The sequence below is a fragment of the Rousettus aegyptiacus genome, unplaced genomic scaffold (genome assembly GCF_014176215.1).
Source record: "Rousettus aegyptiacus isolate mRouAeg1 unplaced genomic scaffold, mRouAeg1.p scaffold_m13_p_2, whole genome shotgun sequence".
In the NCBI taxonomy this organism is placed as follows: domain Eukaryota; kingdom Metazoa; phylum Chordata; class Mammalia; order Chiroptera; family Pteropodidae; genus Rousettus; species Rousettus aegyptiacus.
This window is the reverse complement of record NW_023416295.1, coordinates 45,910,116-45,927,156: the sequence shown is the minus strand read 5'-3', so window position 1 is coordinate 45,927,156 and position 17,041 is coordinate 45,910,116. Positions and strand designations below refer to the sequence as shown.

Genomic DNA, 17,041 nt, shown 5'->3' with positions numbered 1-17,041 from the left:
CACCAACATTTTAAAAAATATGATAATTTCAGTGCAAAAATCACAAATTAAAATCCAAAACGAAGTGGCATTTTGTTTATCTGCTTTATACTGCTTTTCAATTCCATAAGTAATATTGACATACTATAGTAACTTTTCCTTGCCCCAGAAACAGGACTGCAGAATTTAAAATAAAAATTACTGTTATATAAATTTTTTCACTGCAGAAATTGAGAAAGTAGTTAAGGATTATGTGGGAGTTTTGAGACTGGTGCTTATAACTCTAGCTAGATATTATTATGTAAAAATGTTTGTATATGGACCAAATCTGATAACAAAAGAATATTCAAAGGACAATAATTGTGTTAGGATGATGGGATTATGGATGCTTATTACTCTCTTTTCTAAACAGTTTTTAAGGTAACAATGTCTGTTAAGATGAGATCTAAGCCTATATTTATCAGGAGAAATTTATATTTACTACGGTTAGCTCACATGATTAAATTTTTAAACCAAATAAACTCATTTTTCCCCCCCCCATTAACTCTGAGAACCTTATAAGAGTAATGAACAAAAAGTTAACAATCAAGGCTTATCTAAATACTACTAGTGAGAAGTACGTTTTGGCAACAGTATACTTAACTTGTACCTGCCTATAGGTCTTTAAATGTTGCTCTTACATTCAGACTATACATTTCATAATAAAGTAGAAATGTTTGCTAAAATCATCACTTAAACCATTACTGGTTGCTTAGAGCACCAGTGGTCAAATCAATAGCTTTCAAATGCTTGCCTATAACAGAATCAGGTGAGAATGTAAAGGCCATTACTGGCCTCTTTCCAGACCTGGTTTAGACTCCAGTATTTAAAATATCTCAGGTAATGCAGATGTAGAGTCAAGTTTTGGAATCACTAGTCTAGATTCTGACTCAGCTAAACACACTGAATAATAATGACTGTTGCAGAATCTGTACTGGCAACCTCTAATAGCTGGGTAACAATCTCAGAACTCTAGAAATGATAATTAAGAAGAAATCACTAGTTTCTACAGAGCTAGAATTTAATTTCAATCCTGTTAAGATAAATGTCACAGTATTCATTTTAAAATAATCCACATATTTATAAGGTTATAGTTCATCTACTTCCAGAGAGACACTGAAGCTTAATACAATTTTAAAAATTAATATAATAAGACAAAGAACTCACATTCAATGATCTTTAAATACCGCATCCATTAAAAATAACCAGGAATTCCTAAAGAAATGGCTAGTTCCAAGTCTGGGACCAGAATTATACAAGATGAGTTGCAAACGATTTGTCCCCAGGGTAAACACGGACTCTCTTAAAGGCTGTGGAGTCCTATTAAAAGCACTCCTGAGCCAACCTGAATAGGCCCACAGGCCAAAATGGTCAACCTGAGTAGCAATCTGAGCATCAATAAAAATAGCTACAATGGATTGTAACAAATCAATTTTCAATACAGAGAATCTGTGTATGCAGAGTTATAAGCAGATTTGCAGCAGGGGGGGAGGCCCTAACCACCCTCACTTCCCACACCCCTGTCATTCAAAAGTCAACTGTAACTTCATATCCATGAGTTACTAATAATCCTCAACACAACAAAACCCTCTCTGGCCACTGTTTAAGGGTGAATATTAAGTAAAGCACTTACTGTATCTTTCCAATATGAACTACAGTAACAAAGAGTTGATAATAAGGAAATTATTTTATAGACGTATTCCAGCCAACAAATGAGAAAGGAATAAAAAATTTCAAAAACCACCATTTTGCAATCCCTAAGGAATTTATGGATCTGTGAAATGATCACCATGAGAGTTAATACTGCAAAGAGGAAAAAAAAACATAGTATGTCCTAACAGTACAAGTATACAGACCACCTTCACGTACTCTTAAAAATGGCCTGATCAAAAATTATCTGATGTTAATCTGATCAAGTCTTTAGATATCACTACCACTTCATAGGATATACAGAGGACACAAGAACACATTAAATGACACCACATAGATGCAATCAACAAAATTCAGTCTTTGGAAAAAATTCTATAGGCAAACAACCAGACATCTTCAATAGAGATGGGAATGGATTCTGCTTCTGAGTAAGGTGCAAAAAAGCTAATAGAAGATTAGAATTCCCACCCAGAAATAAAAAAGTAAATATATGCAGAATACAGAAAGTAACTGTTTGAGGGGGCTAAGTCTCCAGAAATGGAAAAAAGCCTCAAAGAAGTCATCTGATCTCTACAGCCACTTTTACCCCAGAGATATCTGCCCATTCTAAGCAGAGGAAGGAGGCTCAGACTCCAGGAATTACACTCATGGAAAGCTTTTGCTGGAAGACAGAAAATCAATCCAGCAGAGAACCCAGCAAGGAATTCACAGAAGACTTAGAGGACCTCAAGAACTCAACCAGTTTTTCCCTCTAGATACTTCTCTCAAGAGGGAAAACTATAAAAGCGGGCTGAAGTAAATGGTAACATAAATTGGCCCACTCTCCATATTTTCTTCCTCTTCTCAGAAAATGAATAAAAAGTGATACTTTCAGTTGCTGGAAGGGTCCATGAGTCCTTATTTATCTAAAATGTAACTAAAATATTATATTATATACCTGTACTGTAAACATTAAAAAATAATGTTACAATAAAAATGTTTACAGCAAAATTTAAATACATTAACAAATCCAAACACTTATAGAATACTTATGCCTTTTGCGGGAGGACAAAAAAGTACAATTGTATTTTTGTGTATTGTAATTTTAAAAACTGTTCATTGGTATTACCACAGTCACAGTAATTGCAATATTAAAATACCATAGGGAGTTTATGGAGTTATTTTCAAATTTATGGCTAATATTAAATATAGTATTTTTTACTATCTGGACAAAAATATGTGTTTATAAAAAAGAAAACAGTTTATCCCTTAAATCCTATCATATGGTAAAAATATAGCAAAAGAAAGTTCCATTATCATTTAGGCCGAAAAAAATCCTTACAAACTAAACTTAGAAGATAAATCTCCATTTTCAAAGATCATCTCATCTTGAACACGGATTTTAAATTTAATACAGTCCAAGTTAACTGTACCTTCCAAGAGCTTTGTAAGTACAAAAAAAAATAAAAAGAAATAAAAAAGAACAAAAGAAAAATTTCTAAGGATTATTACTATAGGCTTCAGTGCCAAGTTAAGACATTTTGATCTATTCAAAACTATTCAAGAAAAGCCTTGCAAACGCAAAGGATTTGAAAGTTTTGGCCTAAGCCTGAAGTGTTAAAGCCCATAAGGCTTTTTGTGGCGGATTTAACACACACACACACACACACACACACACACACACACACACCCCTGAGGTTTAGTATTAAAGCTTGAAAGTAGGAGAATGATTCAAGATTGTAGGAATCTCTCTTATGCAAGAATAGGTTTACATAAATATTATTTCAGCAATGATAATATTTTTAAAAAGACAATGTATGACTCCTCCCTTTAGGACCTAATATTTTATTTTTGAAATTACATATTTTACTGTAAAAAGTAAATTGTACTGAATAGATGTTTTATCTAAAACCTTATGCAAAATTAGACTACATATTGGGAAGCCAGGCTACCTACGCAAATTCCCACAGCAGTCTGAATTAACCATTTATACAACACATTCAAAACATGGGAGAAAGTAGAATATTCTTTCAAAATGTTTTGAATTTAGATATAGCTAAGCTGTTTTTTTTTAAAGTATCTATCCGCTAGATACAAAAATAAATATAGATGAAATATCGATGTGTGTAAACATGGGTTAGTATAACCACATGTATGTCCTAAAAAGTGAGAGGACCCAATAGCAGTAGCAACACCCCAGTAGCAAGGATCATACCTAGAGCCCAGACCTTAGTTTCTAACTACCATTCTCCAGTCATTTCTTTCTGGAGTCAAAACTGGGAAAGGAAAAATATAGTCTAGTCTGAAGTCTTATAGTGTCAGAGAGTAAGAATGTACTTAAAAAAGAAAAAAAAAAAAAAGATGAGGGTATGTCAAAAGCACAGAAGTGGCAACTTGAAAGAGCTCCCAATGGCCAAAGCCAGGACAATATAAACAGTACTTATGATATTGGATTTAACCCAAAGAATAAAACAAATTTTGGTAAACCCAAATAGAACTATGTAAATCACTGAAAAAATATGTGGGTTCTGAAAAAGACATATCTTCCTTAGAGAAGAATTCCAAATAATAAATGTAAAAGAAATAAGAAAAGTAGAAAATCACCATTAGACTACCACACTAATAATTGCTGTGGGCAAAACCCACTGAGGAATGATAAAATTTAGTCCAGGAAACTTTAAAGAGAAACAGGATATCTGAATAGCCTCATAATATCATTCCCATAATATTAATTAATATACTGTGGTGGTTTTAACAATTTCTTTGATAACTCCTTTCTTCAAGAGACGGAGCTTAATTCCCCTACCCTTGGGTGTGGTTTAGACTTAGTGACTTGCTTCTAATGAACGGTTTAGGAAAAAGATAATTTTACACTGAAGAAATTTGATAGACACCACCTTAATCTAATGATCAAGGTTAATATTACTAGTAATAAGTTGTGTTGGTATCATATACTCCTCAATTAAGATGTAAAGAGAAAGGCATATTACCTCCATGGTATTCTTCCCAAAAGTCCATAGCATGATTCCTGATATCAAAATGTATTACAAAGCGACAGCAATTGAAATAGTGTGAAACTGGCATAAAGACTGACACACAGACCAGTGGAAGAAAATAGCCCAGAAATAAATTCTCCCATTATGGTCAAATGATCTTCAACACAGGTTCCAAGACCATATAATGGGGAGAAGACTGTCTCTTCAACAAACAGTGCTGAAATCATAATGAAAATCATAAACCCACAAACCTAAAAACTCAACAGACCCCAACCAAAAGAGGCATAAGGAAAATACACTAAAGCATATGAAAATCAAATTGCTAAAAGCCAGTAGGAAAGAGAAAATTTTAAAGGCAGGTGCAGGGAGCACTCTGCATAGAGAAATCAAGATAATGACAACAGACTTCTCATTAGAAAGCTGGAAGAAAATGAAAAATGCCTTTAAAATACGGAAAGAAAAACTGTCTCAGGAATTCTCCCCAGTGAAAATCTTTCAAATGTGAAGGCATACGAAGGACATGAAAAGATGTTCAACATTATTAGGCATCAAGGAAACACAATTCAAAACCACAATGAGATACCATTTCAATCTTGGCTATCATTAAAAAGATAGTAACAACCACTGAAAGAGGATGTGGAGAAACTGGAACCCACATACACTACTGATGGAAATGTAAAATGGCACAGTCACTTTGGAAAACAGCTTAGGAGATCCTCAAATAAACATAGTCACCATACAACCTAGATATTCAACTCCTAAGTATACGCCCAAGAAAGATGAAAACATATGTCTACACAAAAATCTGTGTATTCCAAGGCTGGGGCAAAGAAAAAACAAATAAGTCTGGTAACATATTTCGGTGCCAGAAAACAGTACTCAAAAAATAGAAGACACTTTAGAAGAAACGTGAGTGAACAAGAAGGCCCCCGATACCCAAATCTGGGCAATTTTAGCAACAGAATCACAATAGTAATGGATTATAACTGATACAAAATAAAAAATGATTCTGATATAAATTATAATCAAATACATAAGTGAGGGCTCTTCTTTATAATAGAATTCTATATAATAAAATTTCCATCGTTCCTTCTATAAATTGTTCCTTCTACAAATAAAGAAGGAACAATGGAAAAATTTTAATCATCATTTGGTGAATAGCGCAAGAACTATTTCAAACAGGAATCAGTAACACACAACAAAATTAGGGGGCAAAAGTATGATAAACATAATATTTACATAATTTCAAAATATCTCCCACAGTATTACTTATAGGTAAATATAGTAATAATGTACTTCTTCAGTGAAGAAATTTGTCACACGCCTTACACAAGTGATCAAAGTTAATATTATTAGTAATGGGACAAACCAATATCATGTGCTTCCTGATAAAATGTATTAGGAAGCACATGTCACTTCTGTACCACAAAACGCATAGCCTGGATTTAATCACAAGGAAATATTAGACAAATCTAAATTGAGGGCCCTCCACAGGAAGCAACGAGCATCCTTCAAAAGTGTCAAGAACATGAAAGACCAAGAGAAACTGAGAAACTGTTCCAGATTAAAGGAAACTAAGGAGACAAAATAATTAAATGCAGCCTATAATCCTAGATTAGATCCTGGACCAGAAAATGAACATTAAGGGGTCAAATGGCACATCAATGCTAATCTCCTGATTTCAATAACTATACTGTGGTTATAAAAGATGTCATCATTTGGGGAATGTAAACAGATCTTATACAGGAATTTTCTAAACTACTTTGCAAGTGTGAAATTTTATAAGTGTGAAATCACTTCAAAAAAATTTTTTAAGTGAAAATTCAAGCAAACTGGGAAGAGGTAGTTCTAATACATATCCAACAAAGAAACAATATCCAGAATTAAAAAATACCTAATCATTAATAAAACAGACCCTTCACAAAAGACATCCAAAAAATGTAAAAAGGTGCTCAAAATCACCAGCTTTTAGAGATATGTGAAATGCTGGCACTATAAAGCAGAATAACCACTCTGGAAAATTGTGTGACAGTATCTATCCACTAAAGCTGTTTAATTCCTAGGGATGTGGGTGTGGGTGAGGTGGACAAGGGTGGAGTGGGTGTATTCAACTACCCAACAGAAATGAGTTCTTAACCCACTAAAAGATACATACATGAATGTTCAGAGCAGCTCTATTCATAATAGCCAAAAAACAGAAATATCCCAAATTCCATCAAAAGGAAAATGGGTAAAAAAAAAATTATATATTTTTCAGAAATAATATTGACTTTAAAAAGTATGTAACTTATTATGCCATCTGCATCAGGCAAACTAATTTATGTGGTGACAGAAGCTGGACTATGGTTATCCTAGGAAGCATGTTACTGAGTCTGAAGGGGTACAAGGGAGTCTTCTGTGGCACTGGATATGTCCTAGATCTTGATGTGGGTACTAGTTACATGGGTGAGCTGATATGCAAAAATCTGATATGTAACACTTAAAGTTTGTGAACTTTATTGTAAATAAGTTATATGTCAGGTTTTTGTAAATGGAGCAAAACAAAATAAAAAGAATAACTATCGATAATGCCCTGACAGTGAACTTGAGAAGCCTCTGGAATAATTCAAATAAGAAACAAGTAGAAATGGAAATGTGAAGAAAATAGATCAGAGAGATGTTAAGGCACTAGGTCTGGTGCCCTGCTGAAAAATATGACTGAGAGGAAAGGGTGCAAAGATAATCTCTCAAGTGTCTGGGTATAGAGTAGTATTATGACCCAAAATAACTAATATAAGAGGTAATGAGGGCTGTCTTAGACATGTGAGTAGAGACATTTAACTGAAGATATTCAGGACAAAAGATATATGAATCTAGAACTCCAATGCAACCTGAGCAGAATGTACAAATTTAGAAAATACAAGCCAATAGGTGATTAAAATCAGGAGAGGATGAGACTGCCTAGAGGAAAGTAAAAAACAGAAGACAGCCAAGAAAAGAAACCTAATATTACAGAAGTATAGCAAGCATAAAAGACTGAAGGAAGAGTAAGAGAGGTGGGGAGTTACTGACAATGTCAAATAGGGCCGAAAGCTTAAGTTGAAGACAAAAATGAGTTCCAGCTTTGGCATTCAGGTCACTAATGACTTTTACTATAGTTCTATCAAAAGCAAACATTTTTTAAAAGCTTTAAAAGACCTAAAAAGGTTAAAATACACAATTTGTACTACCCTGTAACTTCATTTCCATAACAATTCCGAACTAGTTCATGCAAGCACTATTTGCAAGAAACAAATTAATAAGTGAAAGATATTAATATTTAAAATTTATAACTATAAAAGGCAAATACACTTTATCACAGGAATATAATAAATGTAATTGTTTATTATTTCTTATATATAAAATATATAATAAACATTACATATAAAAATCCAGTGACTTTTCTATATGTGAAATTTCTTATAATCAAATACTAAAAAAAATCTGGTCAGCATGAAAAATAAGTATATGCATAGAAATAAGCCAATTACTTAGTGAGCACATAGTATATACTCAAATAGTTGTTTTAAAATCTTGCTAATCTGTCCATTAAACAGACATGGGAATTTCTGACTCTCAGCTTGACTTTATCAGCTCTTAAGGATGAAAATACTCTCATCACCACTATTTGCAGCCTAGGGAATATCTTCCTCCAGTGAGTTTCTTTAAGCAGTCAAGAATGGAGCCTCTACAGCAAGAACAAGAAGCTAAGAATCAGCCAGGAAGACTTCTCCAGGGAATACGAGCATCATACAAACCATATTAGGAAACTAGAAGACTGCAGTGGGTTAAAGATGGCCACATATTATGTGCCTCTCCTCCCACTAAGAGGCAGCGTCTATTCCCTTCCTCCTTGTCTCTGGACTGGCACCATGACCTGCTTTGACCAAAAGAATTAAGTAGAAGTGTATTGTGCCACTGCCACAATTTCACTCTTTTGGGAGCTGACCACCATGCTATAAAGAAGCTGGGCTGGAGACCACCTGGAGAGAAAGAGGCCAGGTAAAGGAGAACAGAACTGCATCTAGACTTCCAGCCAACCCTGTTAAGGTTCCAGACCTGTATGTGTAGCCATCCGAGATCTACCAGTCCTGACAAGCCACCAACTGAATATAGCCATATGAGGGATCCCAAGTGAGACCAGCAGAAGATTCAGCCAACTAACCTATAGAATCATGAGAAATAAGAAATTGTTATTGTTTCAAACCTTTTGGAGTGGTATGCTACACAATATGTAACTAAAACACTGAACATAATTACCTTGTGTGTGTGTTTAGCATTTCCTACAATGTTTTTCCTAAACAGCAGTAAATATCTTTTAAAGACTCTGTGGTTGGTCTACAGCACACTGGGAAAAGATAAATTGTAGTAACAACCAAAGCAAATTCCCACAAGCATGAACTAAGCAAGACAAGTACTTCCCTGGTACAGTTCCTGAGTGTTTGAACAGAGGATATAGTTGTCCCCAATATCCATTATCTCTGTCTTTCTGGGTTAACAAATTCTTACCTGGACATACGGCCATCAAAGTAAAGACTACATTTCCTAGCATTCCTTGCAAATAAAGTCTTGTGACTAAATCTGGGCAAAGGGATATTAGCAGAAGTTAGCAAAGGGATGGTGTGGCAACTTACAGAGAAAAAAATCCCTAAAAGACTGCTAAGTCATTTGCCCTTTGACTCTTCGGATTACCAGCTGCCTGGAATGTACATCACCATCAGCCATGAGGATGAAGTCCACACCCGTGGGATCACCAAGGCTTGAGTTGAAAGCAGCTGAGATTCCTGAGGACTTCAAACAGCAGAGCCAATGTACCAATCTATGACTGCAAAATTAACACTTTCACATAAAAAAGAAACTTCTGGTTAAGCCAAGGTTATTTGGGTTTTTCCAACACTCTCAGTTAAACTTAATCCCATCTCAAGCAGTGGTAGCAACAAGTAATGCTATCCCATGCATAATAAAAGAGTCTGGAATATCAAAATGTGGTTCCTCAAACAAAGGCAATACAAAGGAACAATGATAGTCTTTTCAATGTATAGTGCTGGAACAACTGGACATCCACATGCAAAATAAATAAATAAATCTAGACACAGACTTTACATGGTTCACAAAAATTAACTCAAAATGGATTACAGACCTACATGTAAAACCAAAAATTATACAACTCCTAAGTTCTAGGAGAAAATCTAGATGACATTGGGTATGGTGATGACTTTTTAGATACAATACCACCAAGGCGTGATCCTTAAAAGAAATACTAGACAAGTAAGGCTTCATTAAAATTAAATACTTCTGTTCTGTGATAGACTGTCAAGAGAATGAGAAAATATTTGCAAAAGACATACCCAATAAAGGACTGTTATCCAAAATATACAAAGAACCCTTAAAACATAAAATAAGAAAACAGCATGATCAAAAACTGAACCAAATTCCTGAACAAACATTTTACCAAAGAAGATATACAGATGGCAAATACGCATATGAAAAGGTGCTTCACATCATACTTCATCAAGAAAATGCACATTAAAACAACAATGGGGTACTACTAGACGCCTATTAGTATGGTCAAAATCCAGAACACTGACAACACCAAATGCTGACAAGGATGTGGAGCAACAGCAACTCTCTATTCACTGCTGGTGGGAATGCTGAATGGTATAGCTACATAACAAGTTTCTTATAAAACTGAGCAATCATACCATACAATCCAGCAATCATGCTCCCTGGTATTTGCCCAAACAAGTTGAAAACTTATGTCCACACAAAAACCTGCACATGGATGTTTATAGCAGTTTTATTCTTAACTGCAACCATGAAGTTCTTCAGTCGATGAACAAATAAACTATGGCACATCCAGGAAATGGACTGTCACACAGCACTAAAAAGAAATGAACTATTTAAGCCATGAAAAGACATAGAGGAAACAAATACATATTACTAAGTGAAAGCAGCCAATCTGAAGAGGCTACATACTATAAGATTCCAACTATATTACATTCTAGAAAAGGCAAAACAATGAAGACAATAAAAAAGATTAGTGGTTGGGGTAGGGTGGTTAGACAGATCACAGAGGATTTTTAAGGCAGTGAAACTACTCCATATGATACTATAATGTTATTATACATTTGTGGATATGTTATTATACATTTGTCCAAACCCACAGAAGGTAGAACACCAAGAGCGAGCCTCTAAGTAAACTATGGACTCTGGGTAATTATAATGTATAATTGTAGGTCCATCAGTTGTAACAAATGTATCACTCTGCTAGAGGATGTTGATAATGAGAGAGACTATGCATGTATGAGGGAAGGTGGTATATAGGAAATCTATGCCATCCCTTCAATTCTGCTGTGAATCTGAAACTGCTCTAAAAAATTTAATCTTAAAAAGTTCCTCCCTACAGCCTCCAAGACTTAGACCCACAATAATACACTGACCCAAGAGGAGGTACTTTACAAGGGTCACTCAGATAAGAAAAAGCAGAACCAAATCTTCATACTCTAATAGGTATTCTTTCAACCCATTAAAAGTGGCCATTAAAACTTATCTCCTTATCATTAAGCTTACACACAGCATTAAAGGGAAAAAAATCTATACTATTCACAAATAATTACTGACTGTATACTAAGTTCCTAACATCAGTGTAGGTGCTAGAAACATGATAATAAGAACAATATAATTCTTTCCTTTACAGAATTTAAATTCTAACGGGTGTTAAGCACTGATTAAATTAAATAATACGTATAAAGCACTCAGAATGGTGACTGAAATACAGTAAATGTTCAATAAATATCAGTTATTATTAGCTATAAGTAGTGCTTTTCAGTTTCTAGGTAAACAGCCTTATGCATACTAAAAAGCAAACTTTATTCATTTAGTTCTCTAACAATCAAGAGATTCTTTAGTTTCTGTAACTTCTGTAAAAAGATTCCGGTTTCTGTACTAAATTTTCTTATTTTTCATCAGCAGGCCATCCTTTAGAAACTGCTCCCTCTCCCTAATCTATTTCTTATGGGCCTACCCAGAGGTAGACACGCCCAGTCAGATATCCTTACACAGGAATCTGAATCACTGGAGAGGCACCAGAAGATGAGAAACATACAGAAGTTCAGCAGCTCACATGGCTGAGCCTCACGTGGACTCATCTCTGCAACACTACCTTTGCTTCTATCCTTCCTGAGGCCTGGCTGTCCAGCTCATCCTCCAATTCTATCCTTCCAGTAAGTCTCTTTTTCTTGATTAAAACTGCCAGAATTTGTGTTGCTTACAAAGAACCCTATTTGATATAGTTAGCTAATATAAAATCATTCTACAAAAAGAAGTGTTCACAACCAAACACAATTGTCAAAATTCATCAAACTGCACATTATTAAAATTAGTGAATTTTACCATTTGTAAAGTACACTTCAACAAAACATCTGATTATGGTAAAAGCATAAATAGCACATTTATATTGGATATTTTAGGTTATTTTCATATAAACTGATTTTATTATGCTCCATGGCTAAAAAGCTTAGATAGGAAATATATCTTAAGATGGCCCAATTTAAAGTAGTCCCATTTAAAGTCAAGATGCAAGGACAGCAGTGGATCTAGAATAGAAGTATGTTAATAGCTACACATTATGTCTTACTGGTGCAATAAAGCTCCCAACATACATTATGACCACATCTTGCTTTCAAGTTTATTGATAGCATCTTACACTACTTTGCTTAATTATTTGTTTTGCTTATATTTCTCTCTATTTAGTCTTACTTTGTAAGCAGCCTATATATCACAGCAGGAGACCCCTTCAAAATGCAAACCTCTCCAGCTTCAGGAAAGAAATTAGGACAGCCACATTTGTTTATGTTTTACATTACAAGAATTTAAGAACTGCTTTACTTGGTCATATCATGCTCCACTCAGTAAGCAAATCTCTATAACATGGGCTCCAAGGGACTCTTTCCACATTAAAGAACAAGGCTGTGCTACCTGCCACCAACCAAATAGCCTAAGGCACATGCCAAAATACTTTCAGTCGCCTTAATAAATCCAAATTGTATCTATTATGCCCTAATCATTCTTTAGACACTTTATATTTTAAAGCTAGTAAAATGTGTAAATAGAAGGGCAAATAATGGAAAAAGGAGACTGAACATCCAACTTACCTGTGTATAGGTTTATATGATAAACTCTACATATATTTCCTATCACTGTCTTATTTGCAAATAAATGATTCACTTTAATTTTAAATGTTACAAAATTCAAATTTTTGTTCTTGTAACTTTCAGACTGAGCCACTTTGTAACAAATACTCTTTGAGCTAGAAACCTCCAAGGTGAAATTTAAAATTGTCACCTTCTTCAGTAAAAATTCAGCCACTTGATTCCTGATCTCCCAATTAAACTTATAATAGGACTTTTAAAACTATTTTCTGAAATATCCTACTGCACAGCCTCTGGTAGCTGGCCTAGATAGGTACACTACATAGCCAGCCAGCACCAAAATCAAATTTAAACTACTCCAATTCCACTTAAATTCAATACTGTATGTCTCTCAAAAGTGCTTCAAGCAAATAGCTGATATGGTTCAAATTGATGTTTTAATTCTCACTGCTTCTCCTCTGAGTTTAGCAAAACAAACACTATAACTCAAGTTTCAACACAGTATCTGTGTAGAAAACCAAAAATAAAATACAACTAAACAAAAACCTTGCTTTGGAATATTTTAATATTTGAGCTTCCTGGACTCTCTTCTTTTTTTTCTTATTTTTTTTTTTTTTTTTTTTTTTTTAGGTGAGACAACCCTTGGTTGACTTCACAGATTGCAAGGACCTTCTCCGCTTAAAATCCCCTTATTTTTATTTTTATTTATTTATTTTTTCCGCCTACAGCACCTGGTCTTCCTAGGTGGTCTCCCATCCAAGTACTAACCAGACCTGATCCTGCTTACCTTCTGAGATCAGACAGGATCCGGCTTGTTCAAGGTAGCATGGCCATCGACCTGGACTCTTTTCTTCAATTTAAATTTTAATTATCTCAGGAGTTCCCATTTCTACAACAGGACCCAAAATATTTACAAGATAAAAATGAGAAAAGCCCAACATTCACCTACCCAACATTTGGCAATCCGACAATACCAATTTTCAAGGAGGTTCCAAATCTTCCAATGATTGGAGGTGGTTTAATTCCATCACCTCCCTTTTTGGGGGGCATCTGAAATGTCAAAGCAAACATACAAACAAAACTTTTTACTATCCCCATCAGCCAGGAATACATTTCATCACACAAAATATATTATTGACTAGATTAAGAATAAAACATACTGTATATATAAATCCAAAATGGACAGAGGTAAATCCATTCTATTTCTCAACAAAAATTTTAAAAAGTTCTGTAAACAGATCTGATTCTAATAGTCATCAAAGCAGCCACTCCTGGTAAGACCTGAAAAGATTATCTAAAAATATATGGTACCAGAAGTCAAAAATAAACTTAAAAATAGCTGCCAATCTTCCATCCAGACTGTTCATAAAACACTAAAACCGGCATAAGATTAAATGAATGAAAGCATTTGGAAGCAGGAGCACAGATAAGAAAGAAAGAGTGAAAGAAAATCCATTCGGAAACCACCAGCAACCAACTCACCTACACCAAACCATTCCTCTTATCTGGACCTTGTTCTTTCCCATTTTCGCCATAAGCACCATTTTTCACATGGATAAACCATGACAGTACCAAGGTCTTTCCAACCAAGTCTCTCCCAACTTTGGCACTGTAGGTACAACTCATCAGTCCCTCATAAGCAATCGCCGGAATCTACACTATGCTTAATTCTGGTCGTAAATGAATCCATTAACCCTTTTTATTTACCAGTAGAAATTCTGTCCCTGCTCATCTGGCTCCAAGTTCCGCCATGCAGAATTAAGCTCACTTTACTATTACAAACTGAACTCATGAGAACCGCTAACCTCACGTTTTATAAGATGACGGGAACTGTCCCTGTCTTCTGGATCCAGTTGAAACTCGGGGGTCACGCTAAGGTCCCGCTCAAGAAGAGATATTCCAGCTTCTGATCCCTGACCCCGGGGCCTGGGATCTTCCTTCTCAGGGTCTTAAGTCACACCTGTTCTACTCAAACCCCAGGCAGGCCTCTGGCCTCCTACCGAGGGATGGCCGGCCGCCCAATCAAAGCGGGCCCCCGCTCGACATCGTCCCCCGCCGGACTGAGTCACTGGCCGCCCCGGCCTCCGGAGGTTTTCCCGAGAGCGTGCCAGGGTGAGCAGTGGGCCGCTCTGCGGGCGCGCGGCCTAGTCGGAGAGCGCCTCATTCATCCACACACCCCATGCTGCCTGCTGCCCTCGCCCCGTCCCGGCCGCCCGTCCTTGCCTGACGCCAGCCTCAGACCTGCGGGTCGGGGCCCGAAGATGCAGCGGGGAGCGCACCCCCAGGCTTCCTCGGGGTGCTTACCGTGCTCCGAGCAGGTGATGATGGGGGGGTCTCAGCGGCAGCAGCAGACACGTCCTACCGGCAGCTGGAGGCGGGGAGGAAGGAGGAGAGAGCGCAGGCCCGGCCCCTCCGCGGAGAGGCACGCACGACGGCGGCGGCAGCGGAACGGGGGGCGGGGCGCGGAGCGGCACCTGCGCGCACGCCGCGCGCCCCGCCCCGCCCCGCTCGCCCGCCTGCCCTGCCCATTGGCCTGATTGGCCGGAGGCGGGAGCAGGGTGGGAGGAGTCGCGCGGCGCCGGAGCGGGCGGGAGCCGTAGACTCAGCTGGCGTCGGCGCCAGCCCCCGCGGAGCGTCAGTGTTCCGCCTTCTCGGCATGCAGGGCTTCTCGGCTCCAGATCTCTGCTTCCTTACCGGGGCGCGCCCCGCGTTGCGGGCGCACGCTCCACACTTCACCCACAGCACCTCGAAGCACCCTCGGCCTCACCGCTCGCTCGGAGACGGGTCGCCTGAGGTTCGGGAAACAGTCGCCCCATTCCTGCTCGGCCGCCAACCAAGTCCTCGGGTATCACGGCCCCAGCCCGCCTTCCTTTTCCTATAACTTTCTTCATTCAACGCAGATGAGAACCTGTTAAATAAACTTCTTTAAAAGAGAAAGCTTATGACATAGGGTTCCTGCATCGCCTGATCGTTCGGACATGTCAGGCACTGGTTCCCATAATGCGTTTAAAAAGCCGACCTTCCTTCCTTTTCATCTAGATAATTAAGAGTAGGGGCCCCTAGAATTTGGGAAACGTAGTTTCCGATATGGATTCCACTACTCATTAGCTGTGTGACCCTGGACAAAGTAACCTCTCTGGGTTTTAATTTCCTCCTGGATAAAATGGTGCTATTGAGACTCAACTTACAAGGTTATCGTGAGGATAAAATGAGATAATATGTATAAAGCTTGTAGCTACAGTACCTTGCACATAGAGAAAAGGCTCACAAATAGTAATAAAGGTTATTGTTAATATTAGAGTTTCATCCCATCTCACTCACACATGACAGCGGTATGAGCTCCATCCGTAGAAGGAATTCTTTTATTTAGGTTCTGGCCTTCAGTCTATCAGCATTCAGGTATTTGTTAGAATGAATGTAATACTTGTCCAAAAGTTTTAATACTAGAAGCTTCTTTAATAGAGACTCCTTATAAGCAGCAACTGAACCGTTATTTATAATGAAATTGCCTTAATGTTTTTCTCGGCCCTATGAGAATAATCTACTGAAGGAAGTTTTAAGAGCTTTTTGTGTAAAGTTGGAAATTCTTAAGGGCACAGGTAACCTGATTCAATTCTGGTTTTGTATTTTTTTTTCTTAATATCATTCATAAATATGCACTATTTATATTCTCTCAATCTAGCTCCTTATCACTAAAATCATGTATTTGTAAAACAGATGTCTGGGTGGACTGTAGCTACAAAACAAAGAGAAGCTAACCAGCCCACATTTTGTACCCACCATCAATATAAAATCTTATGAATAGCCCTAACAAAGTAATTCTTAAATTGTTTGCTGTTTTAGTAGTGAAGTTCTGTAGTTGGTTTTCACGCTGCTGCTTCTGGCAACAGAGGAACCATTACTTTAAAATCTCAAGAATCCCAGAGAGCCTACTCTGCCCAGCAACCAGCCACTCCAATACTAATTGAAAATGTTCCTATAGTAGAGTAGTAGAATCACCTTCAACTTCATCATGGCCTTTTGGCCAAATCTCACTGCTTCTTCAATCTCAATATCTCTGAGATCTACCCATTCCCTTCAATTCACACTATCAAGTCCTTGAGTTAATTACCTGTTTTTGTATTTGCAGCTACATCTTTCTTGCAGTTTTGACCACCTTTAAAGTGCCTTGACAAAGGCAATGAGTTAAAAAAAAAAAAAAAAAAAAGTAGCCAGAGCCCATGTTTTCAC

General features: G+C 37.0%; 1 protein-coding gene and 1 pseudogene across 2 annotated transcripts in view; both read right to left on the bottom strand.

Annotated features, from left to right (window-relative positions):
* Positions 1–15,294, bottom strand: part of OLA1 (Obg like ATPase 1) — a 146,067-nt gene extending 130,773 nt beyond the window's left edge. Inside the window, exons 1-2 of one of the 2 annotated variants that reach the window (XM_016134936.2) lie at positions 15,116–15,294; positions 13,761–13,861 (exon numbers count right to left, since the gene is read on the bottom strand). In XM_016134936.2, coding sequence (XP_015990422.1) covers positions 13,761–13,861 — 101 coding nt within the window. In that variant the 5' untranslated portion in view covers positions 15,116–15,294. Of the gene's footprint in view, positions 1–13,760; positions 13,862–15,052; positions 15,072–15,115 lie in introns of those variants that run through there. The other variant, XM_016134942.2, reaches the window with a different exon arrangement.
* Positions 13,531–13,649, bottom strand: LOC118613939 (annotated as a pseudogene).
* Positions 15,295–17,041: the final 1,747 nt, after the last annotated feature.